Here is a 19,011-nt window from a genome sequence, read left to right as displayed (position 1 = left end):
TAAAAAGATTCTATTACTGAATGCAGCATGCCTTCAAGTAATGTTTTAACATTATGCTAAATCAAGCATTACAACAAGTTGTTTAGGCGTCGATTAAGGTTTAAACTCAGTAATTTTTAAACAAGATGCAAAATCTTAATTATTAAACCACAGGAAGTGATCAACCAACGTACAGTATTAATTTATTTCTGCACATGGTAGTAAGAGATGCATACACATGGATGCAGTACATATTTCTTCAGATGCTAGTAAGGCAGCTTTGAGTAATGGAAGTGAAAGGCTGAGAAGATACTGAAAATTACTGATAAAGATTGGAAAGCTAGTTAATACAATAATACTCAGCATAATATTACTGCAGGATTAAATCTTATCCTAGCTAACATTTTATCTTAACTTACTAGTTCAAGTATAAGATTTTACATAGGCAAGCAAGCTACGTGTATAACATGAACTGCTCGGGGAAGAAATCAACAGAGCACTTCCCTCAGTGTAGTCCATGGTATGTGTGACAGCAAATAATTTACCTGGGACAAAAAATAGAACTGGGTTGCAGTGCAAAAAGAATTGCATCATCAACATGATTCCGAGCTTATGAATCTTCTTCTTCTTCTTCTTCTTGTTTTGTAATTCAGGTATTAGGCCGACCTTTCATCTGCAGAGCAGCCCTGACAATGTTTCCCCTCGTGATGATTCCAACCTTTGGGATTGAAAACAGAGACCAGTTAAAAACCATCCACTGCTGATCAGCAAAGCATCCAGCAAAAGAAATTTAGCAAGATGAAGACTTTTACCAGTTTACCATCACTATCCACCACTGGTAGTCGACGGTATTTTGTTTCCAGCAACAATCTGACATTGGAGGATTCAGTAGATTAAAATTATAACCCAATTTCTATTTGGAAACAAATCACGTACAAAACTTAAGATGCACCAAAATAGACGACCAACACATCTTCTAAAATCATCACGAGAAAACTCTACTGCAGATCAGAACAAAATCACTATCTCTACTCCTTGCAACTTTAATATTAAACCATAACCTCCAGTAGCCACTGATACTCTCATACTTAAATACACATCACTGTTGAAGATTGATCCTAATTAGTTCTCTTAATTTCAAACAAAATCTCTTTTAATTACAGATCCAGTGAGAAAGATTCAACAGAATAGATGCAGTGGCAAAAGACAAAAACGATACCGAGCAGCATCTTCTAAATTGGTGGTTTCCATAACAGTCAGCGGAGCAGGCGTCATCAAGTCACCGACAACTTTGCCATTTGTCTTGCTTAGCAATTTCTGTATCTTGTTAAATGCCTGCCATAAGATTCAGGATTAGAAAAGTAGTAACTTGAAATGTCCTGCATAATTCACAGTTAATGAGTAAACTAAAACTGTGCCAGCCACGAGACACACACACACAGATGACTTCAAATTATTGGCTAAACATCTTTTCCAACTTTATCACGTACATGTGACAAAAGTAAGGAGGAGCATCATAAAAACTCCAGAGATTATCAACCATAATTGAATGGCAATATAGAAAGGGGGTTGAGACCAACTTCCATAACCTTACAAGACTATATGAAAGAAAAGCACAACGAGTCAGAGATTCATGTACTTATTCTTGAAATATCAAAGTCTCTAGGACATTTATAGTCATCGAATAGAACCTTAAGACACGTACCATCGCCTAGAATTATCTTAATTGTAGCCATCCAGAATCCATATGAAAGATATTGTTAACAAATATGTAATACGAACAGAGACAAAGTTCAAGATGATGTCAGTTCTTCCTCCAAAAAAAATGCCCAGAATTTTCAGTTCCTTGAATGGTCCATGCCAGAGTAGTGTGTTATTAAAAGATGATTTCCTTCATTTTTATACTCCTACATGGAGGCTCCATCACCTGACTTTTGTAAATTTGGATAAAGAAGAACGCTAGAGATATCAAAAGAATAAACCTAATGCTACTCCTCTGGGTTTGACAAAACATCCAAAATTCCAGGCAAAGTAAAGAGATTGCATTTCATTTACTCAACATTTCAGGGTGTTTCACGTTCCTCGTTTACTGTATCCAATAAATTATTATGCACAATCATAAATTATCTTAACCACGTACAGGTATGTTTCTAGCACCTAGGCTGCCTAAGCCTCAGATATATGTGTCTGTATGTCTAATTTTGCCTGCATCTTCTATGAAGATTATCTAAAAGTTTATTAGGAACATCAGAAAAACGATAGGCGAGAAAGGGAGAATTTTAGCTCACAGATGAGAGCTACGAACTCACTAATACAACTTCAACAGTAAGTAGGAAAGGAAAAACATTAGCACAGAGTAACCTCTGGTTTAAATTGACTAAGCAGGAAACTAGAAAAGATAGCATTCGTACCTTCCAAGAACTATCAACATCTGGAAACAAGTTTGTGTCACTTTGAGTCCCACCTAATTGCCACATAAATGAATATTAGAAGCAGTTTCAGGGAAAAAAAAAGGACCATAGAAAAGCCAATTATCAAAGAATATTAATAGCTGGCAAAACACAACAATTATAATGATATATCATGTTTAAGGAAATAGAACTTTTGAGTGATGGGATTAAAATTCAATACAAACTCACAAAAACTTAAGGAATTGCCTAGTCCTTTTCAATATTTCCATGAAATTCTGTTTCAGTCATAACCTCTATATTCTCCAGATATTTCTATGCTTTGTAGTGTCAAACTATTGATATCTATCTACACCATTCTGAATTATAGAACAAAAGGGCCTGATAAACTAAAAGAACAATCAATTATTATTTAGTCCAAGCACAAGAGTAGTGTCTTCTACAATATTTTATACCAATAAATTTGTTCCTTGAAAACCAGGGTTTAAAGCAGAAGAAGCATTCCTGAAATATATCTGACCTAAGAGTTCAAGTCTGAGCTAATAATTTTTACAATACCTGATATGGAGTCCAATGCTAGCAAGTCATAATCTGAAACAACACCAATCTGCAGCAATTATAAAAAGGTGTCAACTGAAAGATACAAAATGGAACTAATTAAATGTCTTGTAAACTGAGTAATATGTCATATAATTAATTAAAATACTTGACAACTACATGAAATTATCGATTGGAAGTATGGGTGTTTAAAGATCAGGAAATCAGTTAGGGGAATCCTCCCCTCAAAGTATGCGAGAACGAGAGAAAAATTGTTCGATAGGTAAGCAGAGAAACTGGCTAGAAAGAGTAAGAATGAGGGGTTGTTACTCCTTTTAACTATAAGCTGATCAACTGAGAGCTTTGGATTCAGATCATGGATACTGTCCTGTTTTATCTTCCATGAAATTCATCCACATAACACAACCAATATGCCTCCATAATAAGCAAATTTACAGTTCAATCATGACAAACACAGAAGCACAAGCATTCTAACAGCTACATCAACACCCAAATCCTAACATAATTCAAGAATCATGGCCACCAAAACTCACCCATATCCAGTATACATAATCTTAGCCCATAATTCAAAAACAAGTTGTACTACATGGGTTAATCCCAATTTCTCATGCTGATAAAACATAACATGTTGATTGAATATCCAGATGTTCCCCGATCGTAATGTATGTTTCATTTCTTAGAGAAAAAAGCAAAAGCAATTGAAACTTTTACCAATTTCCAGTCGTCATCAATCACTGGAAAACCAGTAACTCTTTTCTCCACCAGAGCCTCCAGTGCTGTAGTTACATTCGTAAAAAACACCATAATATAAATTTCTAACATTATATTACAGAAAATACCAATAATAATAATACTAATAATGATAATAATAATAATAATCTAAAGATACCTTCATCAACAGTTGTCGTCGTTTTAAGAACATAGAGATCCTCCTTCCTCGTCATGAAATCACCAACTGTACAGGACCCGGTAGCCTGAAACGTGAAAACATCGAATCAAACAAGTTAACACACACCAGTATATAAACGATGAAGAAGAAGGAAAGAAGAAAAGAGGACTCACGGGAACGGAGTTGTTGATGTGAGCGTCGACGATAGAGGGGGTGAGGAGAAGGCGGCGGTGAGTTGTAGAATACGAACGACGTCGTTTCGAGAAATGGAAAGCTACGACTGGGCAGCGATGATGGTATGAAGGTACAATGCAGGGTAACTGAGAATGACGAACCGAGTTAAGCCCATTGACTCGGGCTAACATTACTGAGTTAGCCACAGAAACAGAGTCCATGATCAATTCGATTCACAAAAAAAATATGGATCTGTTTATGATTTTTTTACGATGCGCTAGTTTTTAGGGTTAATTAAGAGAACAAGGAACCGAGCGATGGCGTAGAAGGATTAGGATGGATTGAGGAAGTTGCAGAGAAATTTAAAAAGGTCGAGTATGAAGAAGATTCAACAGGAGAAGATGAACTCTTTTCTTCTTCTTCCTCCGTTTTGATGGGAAAGCGTCGAGCGAGAGAACTTGAAAAGTCGAAAACAAAGTTGGTCGGTAGGGCACGTGCCAATTATAGTTTTGTGGACCCCAATTGTTCAACTTTTTTGTAATCAATTAAAAAAATATTTAAAAATTGAATATTACCTTATAAAATTTAATTTTTAAAAAAATTAAAATATATATATATATATATACACACATCATATACGATTTTCCGATCTTCTTTCAATATATATAACAGAATATACTTTATATTAATATTTTTATAAATACTGAAAAATACTTACTAAATTAAAATGTATTTTTTAAAAAATAAATTACTAGAGGTGGAAATATTATTTTTGAATATTATTTGGCTAACGTGTATAAGTTCATGCCACACGTTTAAAAACAAATTGTACTTTGTGAACTTTCTAGTTGGTAGTTGGTACGCTAATTAACTGCCAACTGAATTATAATAGTTAATTTATTTAATTATAAATATTATTTGAAACTTTAATTAATCGAACTATGGATTAAAGTTTTAATAATAATATAATATCAAGTTAAGTTTGTGTGTGGATAAAAACTTAATTTTATAATTATGAAATTAAATGTATGATTATAAATTATGTTTATAATGCATATTATTTAAACGAAAATATAATAATTTTAAATTTATGTTTACGTTTTCAAATAGTATTCCATATAATATTAAACTTAAAATGGAAAAAGAGTTCTCAAAATATTTTTTATTTTGATAAAATAATAAAATTAAATAATATTTTTAACGCGTAATTATTATTTTAAATAATAAAATTTAATTATTGTATAATATTTTTTTAATACAAAATATAAGTTTATTAAGACTTATTTTAATTTGAAAGGTTTTTAAATAAATGTGATTAAGAAGTTTTGTCCTGTAGAAGAACGAAGTCATAAACTGATCACTCATTGAAAAAAGAAAGTCATAAATTCATACCAAGCATTGTTTTTTTCTTTTTAAGAATATTTTTCTATTTAAACCATAAATTTAAGTCAAATTAAGCTATGGTCAACGTTCAATAATTTTGGAAAGCCAATTTCATTTTTATTTTTCTTTATATTTGTACGGTGTAGATTAATCTTAATATAAATTAAATTTGTTTGGGATATAACATAATTTTTAAGTTTTAAAAAATAGAACTATAAAATATTAATGTATAAAATTTAATGGTTTTGAGATTAAAACATAATTTATAAAACGTTGGTGCTAATTTTTTATTGAGGGAATAATATATTATGTAATATCCGGATTTGAAAATTTAGTCCGAAATAATTTAATATTAATAGAATAATAAATTAAAATAATTTAATTTTTTATTTTTTTGTGAATTTTTTAAGAAAATTGAATTTTGGATACATTTGAAAATTATGACAAAAATATAAATAAGAGATGACATATTTGAAAAGAAATCTGAAAATTTAAGATAAAATAAAATTTATGAAACTTTGGCTACGTAAACCGCCATGTCAGCAGCGCAACCAGTCTCTGTGCGCCATGTGGCAAACACGTGGGCACGTATCCACGTGGGACGATCTGTGTGCCAACGGATCCAGTGACCCATATTTGTTTCTCCTTCAAGCGCGATCAAACGGTTTTGATTTCATATGATTGTGCGATCCAGATCCATTTTCCAAATAGAATTGATCCAACAGCTGAGGATGGGTCACGTCTTTTCGAATGGACGGTCCGAATTTAATGAAAATGAATATTTAAACTCATTTTCCATATGAAATCCTAACCCTAGCCGCTATAGATGAGATTGGAGAAGAAGAAGAGGGGCTGTCGGAAAGCGAATCAGTAGCTGAAGAAGAAGACCGCCCACCGACGTTGCTACAACAGAGCCACCACCGACGTCGAAAATGTATTTTTCCCCCCTTCTCATTCGGAATTCAATTATAAACCTTCTCACAGTCATATCGGAGCTAAAAGACCAAAAGGTAAGCCAAAAAATGCGAGCAAAGCTTGGCCGAGCCGCGACAGCCAAGACCCAAAAACCTATTCGATGAGCCCTTTTTTGTTTCCTATTTTTCTCAATTTTTTTACCTTCGTGTTCCTTATCTCATTTTGTTGCAGGTTGGCCGAAGAGAAGCCCCGACTACGAGAGAGGAATGACGGAATCGCTGCACCAAAAAACTCCTTCACTGATAAGGTCACGGTTCTTCCTTTTTCGACCAATAAGGGCTCTCTAACCCTATTTTTTGAAGGTTTCTATGCAAAACTTGTCAAAATCAGTCAAATTTGGTAAAAAACGGCCAGATCAAGAAGAAGTGTCACTGTGGGCGGTGGAGCTGACACTAGAGCATGGCGACGCTGCTGTGCCGAAACCCTAAACCAACCAAAAAAATTTAAAATGCTTATTTTGGCATTTTAGGGTATTTTGGAATACGTAACGCATATTTTTTTTCTGAAAAAAAAAATCAAGAAATCCGAGAATCGTCAGTAGGCACAATAAAAAAGATAATATTTCGAACACCGACCCGGGATAAAAATATCTCACTCATTTCTCCCCTTATGGTAAATTAAAGTTTAATAATAAATAACGATGTGTTTTGTAAATATTAAAAATCTATAATTAATTGAATACATGTCACTAGCAGAGTTAGTGATCGATCAATGTATATTTGTCATAATTGTGTTGTCTATTTATTCTTATACTGCTTAAATTGCTACTAATTATTGATTTTAATTGTTTTATCGTTCATTGATTGTTTGGTTATTATTATCGTCTATTGACTGATTCAAAATAAATGTCCTAATCATGTTTTCTTAAAATTCATATTGTCTATTTGCATGTTTTATTATTGATCTATAAATATAAAATGTTGGTATGTGATTTGTGACTGGTTGATGGTATAAATACGTGAATGAAATGCTTATCGGGTACCATGGGGAATGGTATACAAATCTGGTGCATAGGAAAAATCTTACCGTAGATATTAACTCAGTCGAACGAAGTTGAGAAGTCACAAACCATAAGGGGTTGGCAGGTATAGTTCACCCTTATACCGGACGGGGTACTGAGGTAGTGACATGTTTGGGCACCCATTACCAGATGAGGTATGGAGACGACTGGTTAATTGGTAAATTGAATAATAAGTCCACGCATAGGAAAAATCAATATTGACTCCCAATAGTACTGGTAAGTGGGTAATAATGTAAGTTTATTGTTATTGTTCATTTAAATATGCAATAAAATATTATCATATTTATTGTTTTCATAAACCAGTTTTGAAAACTCATAAAAATAAGTATGAAAATAACGGTTCTTATGTTAAATGAATTTATTTAAAAATAAATAATGGCTCCATTTATTTTTTTTTATTTTTACCAACTTTTAGTTTTATGTATTAGTGTTAAGTGTGATATTTTTACTGAGTTATGTAGTTCATCTTCTTTATTTAACAATTTCATATCATAAAGACTAAGATCCAGATCCTGAATAGTAAAAAATTTGTGAATAAACGTTATCTCTCATATCCAATCAGAGTTATCAAGCAGAAGTTAACCCTATAAGATTTTTAATTATTATTTATTTATTTATTTATTATGTTATAAAACTTTTGTAAATGGATATTCCCATAACCCTATCGAGCATCCCGATTTATTATGTAAAGAATGTAAATCATAACTTCTTAATTGCTTCTGCCATCACTATATATATTAATTTCCTTAAAATTTTGAACTTTTACATATTAATTATTAAATAATAACAAGGATTGAAAATATAATAATGTAATGTTTATTTAATAATCAAACTTAATTGATAAATATAGTTATCATATGTAAAATTAATTATTAGTTTATAATAAAAAAGTAAATTTAAATCGATACATAAATTTTAAAAACTCATTTGACTTATTTGTTATTTCACATAAATTAAGTGATACATAGGGAATTGTCCTTCACATAAAATTTTCACTTTGTTTAATCTCCTAAGTCAATTTATTTATTTATTTTTTAAAAAATTAAGAAATAACTACCTAATCAAATTGAAATAAAATTAAATATATAAATCAAACTTTGTATTATCAGCTTTATGAATAATACATTGTAATTGAACCTACTTAATATAATTAGTTCGAACTTAACATAATATATATTAGATATTTTTGTTGAAATGTGAGTTTGTTCTTCATGATAATATATCGATTAGAGTTCGATAAAATCCATCATAAACTATTTTTAATAAATCTTATTTATTATATGATAATAGTTACTTAAGTGATGAAATTTGAATTGATCATTATAGTTATACTAAAAGATTTATAACTTAAATTATATATTAATTAAATAAAATATTATAAATTAATAATATCTAACTAATAATATATTTATAAAGTAACAAATCATATATAATGGAACGTTAAAATATTAACTATTTTACCACCTTGTTTGTTAAATGGATGATATACGTGTATCAAATTTGATATATATATATATATATAATACATATTTATGAATGCAATTATAAACTAAGGTCTTTCTGCCGAGCCCACGATAGACCAGGCCGTGTAGCCCAGTTAAATTTTATTTCCGTGCGGTCCGGTCCGGTAGAATCTGGCACATGTCAGCACATGCTCGAAGAGCTCAGTTCATGGTAAAACGACACAGTATTGTATCGGAAGGAACCAAAACTAAACTAAAGAGAGACGTAGCAAAACAAAAGCCGCGAGGAGGTTTGATGCGTTTCTGATTCTCAGCAGTCCAGGCGGAGCGAGAAACCTACATCCATCTTCTTCACCAATCTCCCTTCACGTCCTTCTCGATGGTTCTTCATATATTCATCAACTCTTCCATGTGACGACGTAGTTCCGCAGACTAGTTTCTACAGTTTTGTTTATATACTGGCACGTCACTCTCCATGGCTCTTCCCCTCGGAAAGTTAACCATCCTCGTCGGTGCAGGTCCGCTTAATTCCTATCACTTTCTCGGATTTTCATGAAATTTATACATACTTCAGAACTGGATTTTTACATTTGCGTTATTTGTGCGAGTTTAATTATGATATTGGTGGAATAAGAGTTTTCTGACCAAGTTGAATAAGCATTAGACGGTGATTATATGGTTCGATCATTCTTTTTCTTTCTCGTTAATACGTTAGTTGCTTCAGCATTTTTGTGGTTACTGAGGTGTTGATAGTTAAGGTTCATGTTAATTCAGTTTTCTTTTTATACTGGAATACTAGTGCTAAAGTACACGTAAGGGGGAGGCTATAGAAGTGTCCGAGAATGCTCTAAAGAGGTAATAATGGGAGAAGACAGAGGGAGTGTACTAGTTATCTAGATGAAATCCTAAATGAAAGAGGAGAAAAAGTATAGGTTTTGCAAAAAGCTAATTTATAATCTGCAGCATGAGAGCTATTGCATGTTTCAAGACTATAGGTAATTTAGTTGTCTGCTTACAAATATGGATATCATAGACTGATAGATATAAAACTAGAAGTAATCTAGTAGAGGGATAACCAGGGAATGAAGGGTCAATGTTGCCTACATTCTACAGCTAAAAAAATATGGTTATGTCGGTATATATGTATTTTTTATTGTTACTTTTACATGTCTTTTACAGCATTTATTGTTTCAGATTTATTTATTTTTTTGGAATCAAGCTTCCTTTCTACTGGGGTATTTTGATATGAAAAGATGATTTTGCTGATCCAACTTGTTATCTTATGTCTTTTAGGTATTGTTGGATCTGTTATTGTGAAAGAAGGGGGCATTTTTAATGTTTCTGATTTTTTCTCAGGGGTGTTTAAGGTAATTCCATGAGTAAGAATTCAGTATAGTTTCAGGAGTTTCAAACTCCCTGAAGTTTGAATTTAGTTATGTGTTTCCATTTGATAAGAGTAACAGAATTGTTCTCTCTCTCCCCTCCCCTCTCTGTCTCGAGTCCATCATATGCTATCCACCATGTACACAATCGAAGAATATATTTCCTTCATTTTTTCTTGGGAAAATGAAACCTTAGATTTTTCGGAAGTTTGCATTTTATGACAAATATGTGCATTTCTTTCTTTTGTTTGATACCTTGTATTTAGGATCTTGTGGAGGTCTTCTTTATTTATGTAATTTTGACTTACATATTCGATTATTCTGTAAGATTTATAGAAGAACCTTGTGTCTGGTTTTTACTCCACAGATGCAGTAATGTGGCCTTGGTCACCAGAAGGTCCCCATTTTTTTTTAATTATTGAAGTAGTTCTAGCTTAGACATTGCAGTTATTATTTTTTTCTCCCTTTTAAAAGATGTAACAGTATTAGAAAGATTCCATAAAGTATTGGTGGATGTCTCATGTTTCCAGACATCCTTACCTTATAGTTAACAAGCTTATTTTCAGTAATATTGGGAGATTAGGAAACTTTTTTTGCTTGTAGTATTTTCTGTATGGGATGGAAGGAATTTTGTTACTTGAGTGGATGTTTGGTATGAGATCCAAAAACTTTTTATGGACTTGTACTCCCCCATAGGTCATAACTGCAAACTGATAAGTAAACTTATGGAGCAAATGGGAGGAGAGTCAGTGGGCTCATGAAGTTTGCTGAAGAGTATAAAATTGGAAATTTGATGGATTGATGCTTTGTCTAGTTTTCTTTTTCTTTCTGCTTTTGCTCTACATCTTCCAATTCTACAAGAATTTCTTTCATATTCGTGTATTTTATTTCAGTGATGCATTGGCAGATTACCTTAATGGCCTGACTCTACAATGTTGTCTATATTTTGTCATAATGTTTTATCACTCATTACAGATTGCTTTTAGGCAACTTGGACAGGATGATTCTACTTCATCAGTCCGCAAGCCTCTAGCCAATGACTCTTTGATGGCTCAGGTGTGAATTGCTCTTCATACGTTGACTGATACTAGTATGTTATTACTAGCTCTTTGGGACAGGATGGATGACATTCTCTTAGCTGTTAAAACAGCTTTGCTAACATATTTTGTCTAGGTTGGAATATGCCTTCAAAATGATGAAATGTGTTTAGGCATATCTTTAACCTTTTTTTTTTGGTTGTGTTTCTACATGAAATTGTGTCGTTTTAAATGTACATATCTTTGATTCGCATAATTCTGATGGGTTGGTTGACAAACATATAAAGTTAGCAATGAACATTTTGAGGATTTCTACAAAAAACTGTGCTTTCTTCATGTCAAAATGTAGCTGATTAGAGGCTTTAGGTTTTTCAAAGCTCCTTTATGTGCTAGATTTGGCATTTGAGAAAAAATATACAGGTTTATGCGGCTACATTGAAAAGGAAACTTTGATAAAAAGATCTTATTGATGTGGAATTCTAAAATGACATTACGTTAGCATGTCATTTGAGTTTTCATAGCTTTGCAATTTGTGTCATGGAACGGATCGTTGCAAGAGATTTATTTTTTTAAATTTGGCTACTATTGGACTTCAAATAGATTTTTGGAAAGTTATATTAGAAAAACCTTGAGCTTTATACACGTTTACAACTTAAGCCTTCATATTTGATTTGAATAATTAAACCCTGAGATTTAAGATATAAAACAAAACAACCTCTTCATCTGAGCAAACTTGCAGAGGGTCTCTGATGGTGATTTAGGCAGTGAACCACCTTTTGACTCCTTTTCTCCCTGCTATATTTTCTCTCAAACTCCATCTGCGACTGTTCACTAGAGAGAGATTTGAAGAGAAAGAAACTAACACTTTACCATTTTGATCTGGCAGATTTTGGTGGAAGATGCTTTGATGACTTTTGAATCTGGAATCAATGAGGTGGCACATGTTTCCTTGTGCCATCCTACATAACTTGATGATGACAGCTAACAGTATTTCCTTACATAACAACAGATTGATTAAGGCTTTTAATTTATATCAATCTATAAACTCAAGGTTTTAAAAAAAATGTTTTTCGGCAGAATTTTTTTAAAGAGTTTATTTGAGAATTACAGTGGCAAAGTTATTTAAAAAGAGAATCACAGTGGCAAATGGTCTAAAATGAGAAATGACGACAGATTAAGAGGTTGAAAGTTGTAATTCTAAGAAATCTACTTGTTTGGTTGCTGACTCTTGATTCTGTCCAAATGGTCATGCTAGAACTAGAACAAGGAATCTTGTCAAATCTAGAGAATATGTTAGTTTCACAGTTTCATACAGCTATGATTTCAATGTCCTACTGAGTTGCTACTAATGATTGAGAAAAAAATGTATTTCAGTGTTAAAACCTTAAAAGAATCTCTTTCTTGGATGGAAACTGCAAAACAGATGGTAATCTCCACAAAGAAATGCAGAGACAGTTAGTCTTGATAATTTGTCTCATGAACGATCTATGATTGTTCTCATCTTTAGTTCGTTTTCCCAAGCTGCAGATGATTGTTTTTTTTTTGTGATGCAATTGTAAATGATTGTTAAGTGTTATCTTGCAAATTAATTTCTTTTAAGTCTTTGAATATGCTTTTCATTTTTGGAAAAATGACCATTATTACTTGTTATGCTGCAAACTTATATTAGAATTTGAAAATGCTGATCTAAATTTCACTTTTTTTTCTCTTTTAGGTTAACAGTCTAAGGCAGGAGCTACAATTGTTGGCATTAAACAGGCCAGTTACAATTGTTACTACCCATGGAACAGGTTTCTTTAACTTTTATGTGTTAAAGGAAATAACTGTAATCTATGATCTTTTGTACACCACAGATATGCTAATTGATATGAATTTACATTTTCTATTATTTTTTCGCCTTTAACTTGCAAACACTGATAAGAATGGAGTTGAAATCATTTTATATAGTTACTGCTGATGTTCTTACAGTCTTGCATGGTCATTATTGGTATGTAGAGTTTTCTCACAATAAGATTTCTGAAACATGGCAGGTGATGAGATGAATATTGATTAAGTTCTTTGGTTCCTAAGTTATGGCTAATGATTATTTTTCCCCTGAATATGCATGTCCATGTTCTGCCTATGCAGTTACTAGATGACGTAAAAAATATCTTGGATCACTGTCTTCTTTTCTCATAACATGAACTGACTTCTGGATGGTTAGGTTTTATTGGATCACTGTCTTTCACTGACTTCTTATAATTGGGTTTCTCTTGGATCACAGTCTTTGTTTCTCATAACATGAACTGAATTTTATATGGTTAGAACCACTAGTTTCAGATTCTTAGTTAATGGCAATTACAGTTTTGAATGAGTGTGTACCAGAATCTTGTACGTCAGTGGTATCCTGCTATCTGTGAATAATTCCTTTTTCCAGAAAAAATTGACGTGATTTCCTTTCTAGACAGCAGGAATCTTAGTTCTATATTCTTTTTTCAAAAATTGTCTTCTGACATATCATTTTCATGACTTTGGAATTGGTCATGGAATATCCTTATTGCAGGTGGTAGAAAATATGGCGTAGTTATTGTTTTGGTGGTGGTTGGATATGGCTATGTATGGTGGAAGGTAATGATCTTGGATAGTGTACAATTGAAGAAATTATGAAATAAAGGACATTCCTCGGTGGAAATATGATGAGAATATGCATGTTTTTTGGATTTTTAATGTTTAAAGTCATAATTCTTTTGACTCATGTTCGGATTGAGAGGGGTGAGAAAAAATGAATGGGAAATGAGCCATCTCTTTTTTCTTTGCTTAAAAAAAGGTGGGACAGGGAAAGATGGTGAATATCTCTCTCTTTCGTTTTAACAATTTATTTTTTACTTTCATCTAAAGTAGAGGGAGAAAAGGTAGGAGAGGAAATAAAAATTTTCGAGAACTTATCATCTGTTTTATCCTCAAAGTACCTAACATACTATTTTTTTAGTAAAGGGTGTAACTAAAGTATTTATCATTATCTATGATTTCCTTTCTTTTTTCCAAACCTTAACCAGACAAAGGATTGCAGCAATTTTCTTGATTCCTTTCCTTTTCCATGTTTTATATGCAAACAAAAGATTACACACTTCTTTTTCTTTCCCTTTATTTCCTTTCATTTCATTTACTAATTCTATCCAAACATGGTTATAAGAGTTTATAGCTTACCGTTCTTTTAAAAGAAAAAAGAGTTAGGCCCTTACTCTTACCCATTAGACCATCTAAACTGTAATACTTGTTTTTGTTGTTTTATGAAAATATAATTTAAAGAAATTTCATGTTGTCATCTTACTTCTTTTTGGCGGAGAACTTGTCATTCCTCTTGTTGGCTAGTCCTCTCTGTTTCTCTTCTCCCTCTCCCCAATAAGTCTCGTGACTATATATAAGAGCCTATTCCTAACCAATCTCTTCTCTTCCCCTCTATGTTAGTCTCCATCGGCTGACAATAATTTGCATTTTCCTTGAATGTCACAGGGGTGGAAACTTCCTGATTTCATGTTTGCAACGAGGCGTAGTTTGGCTGATGCATGTGATTCCATAGCTAAACAGTTGGAGAGTGTTTACTCATCAATTTCGGCAAGTTCTTGATTTACCGTTATCCTTAATGCCCTCTAATAGTTGTAGCTCGCATTCTCAATGCAAATGATAATATTTTGTATAGAAACAGAGTCATCTCATCGTATTTTTTGTTCTGTTTTAGATGCTAATCCAGTATCTTTTTGTTTCTTTTACTTATTATCTGACTAAAATGATTCTCTTGCTTTCCAAGGTATTAATGGAGGATTTTGCTTGGTCAGTGAAATGTTTAGCTTCTATTCTATTGTTGATGAATATAGTGTTTTCTCTCAAAGAAAAGGACAATTATAGTGTGTATAATTGTCAAATCAAAGAGAAACAAAATTTATTCGTGGTAGTAACGAATTTGATACCTTATTGTAAACAACAAATTTTGCCTTTGTCACGTCTAAGATTTATGAAGTGCTACATTATCTCCTCTATATGGTGATAACAAAAGAGGTTTTCTTTTTGGTATGAGCTTTGAGTTCTAATGGCAGAATTATTATTCCTTGCACTTTGCTTTGTGAAATTCAGACCTGTGGTTTTTCATATATCAAACTGGTTTTAATTTCATATCAAATTATATTCACATTTTTATGGAGTACATGTACAACAATGAAAATTTCATGTTCTAAATGGTTTTTCAGGTTGCAATGTAATAAGAGACATTCTTTTTTCTTTTTCTGTTTTTCTGTAATAAGGTTACATCTTAAATTATAAACATAAAAATTAATAGACTAATGTTTCTAATGTTGTAAATAAAATCCCGGATACGAGACCATCTTGGAATGTTGCGAAAGCATGCTCTTCTAGGGCTAAGAGTACTCTCCTAAGTCATTTCTGGTATAGGTTTATTATTTCCTATTGCATTAGTATTTCTATTTGTTTGCTACTTCCTACTTACAGAACTGTTCTCATGATTGATATCTTGCCAATCCTGTGATTGTGTATTGATATTCTTTTTTACTTTTATCTTTTATCTTTTTCATGTTCTCTGTTCTATTTCACCATGTCGATTCCTTTGCAAGCATCGGAAAATACAAACATTTTGTGGAGAAAATCAGTACTTCTACATCATATGAAAAATTGAGTTCTTTGTTCAAAACATGCTTGTTGTAACCTTTGTAGAAATATACTGCAGGTATACTTTAGTTTGTGGAAATTTTTTTCCAGCGAATTCACTTTAAAATTTAAATTGACTCAGTGCCATTTATATCCGATGATTGCCCTCTTTATTCCAAAATTTGTCTCTATGAAGTTCTTCTAAATTTTCCAGGCTACAAGGCGGCAACTGTCATCAAGAATTGACAGAACAGATACTGGTTTGGATGAAATTGAGGGTATCACTAGAGAAACGGGGAGAGAGGTAGGTAGTGAATATATTGGTTTGTAAAATTAGTCATTTGATTAGCTTTTCAAGTTTATTCACTGAAAAGACTCTATCAACCCGTTCAGGTTTCTGAACTACGAGAAGGTGCAGCAAGAATTGGGGAGGATGTCAGGTCTGTTCGTCATGTAGTTGAAACTCTGGTGAGTAATTCGTTTTTATATCTATAGCACATTCATATGCCTGCCTTCTTGACATGAATAGGGCCAACTCTGATTTACTTATAATTTTTACAGGAAAGTAAAATTAGTCGAATTGAAGGGAAGCAGGTAGGTTTTTATAGAATAGCATTGCTCCACATTGTTATGAATGATGCTCACATTTTGTTAATGAATGGTTTGTCTGTACTGGTTTGTGGTAATTCTTTGGCCTGTTTAGGATTTGACGACACAAGGAGTAAAGAGGTTGTGTGATTTTGCCCAGAATCTGGAACAAAGTAGAACTGCAGAGCGAAATCAGGCATGTACCAACGTATATGCTTGAAGAATTTATCTATATAACATACATGTTTCTTCTTTTCAGTGTAAATGTCTCCATATTGGACTTGCATGTTTATAAATTATCTGCTGTTATTTGTCAATTACTTAACACTTTCCTATAGCTTTTTAGTCCATCCATCGCCTAGTCATGTTACTTGGAATCAAAAAATTCATTACATCTTTTTTTTTTTTTATCTTTTAGTAATTTTGCCATGAGTCTCTGTTTATGCTTGGTTTTACATCCTCAAATTCTCAAGTTTTCTTTTCAGCTTATTTGATGAATGTTTATTTCTTACTTTCTAACTTCGGCTGAAACCTGTAGGCTTCTCTATCAAGTTCATCTAGGCCAGCTCTTGAATCAGCGCCAGTGACGCCATCATCGAGGGTAAATCACACCTCCTATTCCTCAACGGTCTACGAAGTTAAAAAAATTGATATTTTAACCAATTTCAAATCATTGTCTAGAAATGACAAATGACACTATTGACCTTCTTTGTTTATCCTAAATACGAAGTATTTCAATTTAGATCTTAGGCTAAATTTATCTGCTGCTAACCAAATATGGACTGGGCAGTTCCTTGTCGATTGGCTGACTGAGAACTTTGACTTTCTACAGAAATGGAAATCTATATTCTTTGTATTAAAGAAGGCATCCTCTTATCTTTCCTTATCTGATCTTTGATTTGGTCAAATTTTTGGCTAAACTAATTAATTTTGCTAACAAAACTGCTTGTGTTCTTGATATGATCATGTTCCCTGTTCTTATTGATATTTTTTTTAATCACCAGACTGTGTCTTTGGCTCCTGTTTCTCCACGAGAACCAGAATTATCATCTGCTTCAAATGGATCTCAAAAGGTTTGTTGACTTGCAATCCCACCATACTGCTAAGTTTTTGAATGGTTGAAGAGCAAGGAGTTGGGGTTCTTTATTCTGCATGGCTTCTTTTTCACTTCAATCCATTCACGAGTAAAAAAGATTATTGATCTTCTGCATGGATGGGGAATATGGTAGAAAGCATATTTGGTTTTAGTAAATCTGATAATTTCTTTAAGTTGAAAATGCCCTCCGCGGCTTCCTCACTTGGCTGCTCATGCTGAGCACTCCCTCTGTTATGGAGTCTTGATCCTCCTGGATGAGTGGCGGAAATAACTAAACTGCTTCTTAGTCATATTATGCTAGCTATATATCAAAAGAATCAGAAAATGTTCATGTATCTCTTCCCTAACAAGTTGGTCCCCGCAGGTTAAGCGACCCCTTCAACATGTTCTGTCAGCATCAGGACTAAAGGTTAAATGTGATCTATACATATATAATTCATGTTCATTTATCATGCATCTTTTGAATCTCAATGCTTAGTGATTTGATTTCAGGATGTGGGTGGTGAGTTGCCGAACATTCATGAGGTTTCCGATGGGAACCATACTCCGAAAGAGACAGTCACCGAGTCCTCAAGTTCTTGTCTCTTTGGGATGAGATTTTCTGGTTTTAGTGCTGCACGTATAATGAGAACGCGAAGCGCATTGAATGCTTTGCCGCCGCATTTAACTTCAGCTAGACAGGGATAGCCTCCTTTTTGTGCATCAGAAAACCATTAAGATTTTTCTTTATTGTAGCCGGAATCCAACCCTGTTTGGAAGCAGGGCGTGGTCAGCGGCTACCGCCTAAGTTTCTCCTTCAGAATGCCGAGAATGTCCAAATTTTCTTTAGTAGAATACAGAGTGGGTACCGAATTTTTGTAGAAATGCTGCATATGTTAGAAAGAGGTTAGGGTATGTTTAGAAGAAAGAAATGGCTGTCATTACAGAATTTACTTATAGGTTCTTATTTTGTTCTTCTTAAATGTCAATGCTCGCATTTAATTTAAATTAAGTAAACATTGCAAAAGCAATCAATTTATTATAAACATATGCTTAATTTTATATGATTCTTTTATATGATGAACAATAATACCAAGTATTGCTTTACATTTTTGTGAGATTAATTTCAATTAGTTTAAATGTTTTTCCATCTTCTTGGTATATAATTCTCCCAAAATTTTCAAGAAAATTTCATTCCTAGATTCCCACCAGTGGAATTTTCGACTTGACCCAGGAGTTTCAGACTTTTGATTCCGAGTCGAAATTTACTTTCGGTCAACATTCGGTAACCAAAACTCGAATCCAATTCCAGCCATGTTCATTTTTCTTGTGCCACTTTTAGTCCCTCTCCACGGGGAGATTCATATTCGCTTTATGTAACTATCTTTTTGCATCAGGTAAAAGTCAAATCTCCTCGTAAAATTCATAGTCCGCGATAGTT

General features: G+C 32.9%; 2 protein-coding genes across 4 annotated transcripts; one reads left to right on the top strand and one right to left on the bottom strand.

Annotated features, from left to right (window-relative positions):
• Positions 1–157: 157 nt before the first annotated feature.
• On the bottom strand, positions 158–4,466 carry LOC110825522 (CBS domain-containing protein CBSX2, chloroplastic-like). 2 transcript variants are annotated; one of them, XR_015812801.1, is made up of 9 exons: positions 4,008–4,466; positions 3,835–3,919; positions 3,657–3,721; positions 2,946–2,994; positions 2,391–2,443; positions 1,199–1,314; positions 792–849; positions 525–697; positions 158–301 (listed from the first exon to the last, which is right to left on the bottom strand). XR_015812801.1 is itself a non-coding variant. In XM_022055985.2 (8 exons), exons 1-8 carry the CDS (start codon positions 4,227–4,229, stop codon positions 629–631), a joined length of 717 nt encoding a protein of 238 aa, XP_021911677.1. In that variant the 5' UTR covers positions 4,230–4,465; the 3' UTR covers positions 324–628. The 2 variants fall into 2 exon arrangements, 1 of the variants encoding a protein (XP_021911677.1); XM_022055985.2 differs by lacking the exon at positions 158–301 and having other exon boundaries at positions 324–697; positions 4,008–4,465.
• Positions 4,467–9,106: 4,640 nt separating this feature from the next.
• On the top strand, positions 9,107–18,677 carry LOC110806686 (uncharacterized). 2 transcript variants are annotated; one of them, XM_022031605.2, is made up of 14 exons: positions 9,107–9,368; positions 10,144–10,217; positions 11,208–11,288; positions 12,984–13,059; positions 13,812–13,876; positions 14,762–14,863; positions 16,122–16,211; positions 16,301–16,375; positions 16,469–16,501; positions 16,611–16,691; positions 17,034–17,096; positions 17,500–17,568; positions 17,956–18,000; positions 18,084–18,677. In XM_022031605.2, exons 1-14 carry the CDS (start codon positions 9,326–9,328, stop codon positions 18,276–18,278), a joined length of 1,092 nt encoding a protein of 363 aa, XP_021887297.1. In that variant the 5' UTR covers positions 9,107–9,325; the 3' UTR covers positions 18,279–18,677. The 2 variants fall into 2 exon arrangements, with proteins under 2 accessions (XP_021887297.1, XP_021887298.1); XM_022031606.2 differs by lacking the exon at positions 10,144–10,217.
• Positions 18,678–19,011: the final 334 nt, after the last annotated feature.

This window comes from Carica papaya, chromosome 6, assembly GCF_054855325.1.
Source record: "Carica papaya isolate Zhongbai chromosome 6, ASM5485532v1, whole genome shotgun sequence".
NCBI lineage: Eukaryota > Viridiplantae > Streptophyta > Magnoliopsida > Brassicales > Caricaceae > Carica > Carica papaya.
Note: the sequence above shows the minus strand (reverse complement) of the source record. Positions and strands in the feature narration are given on the sequence as shown.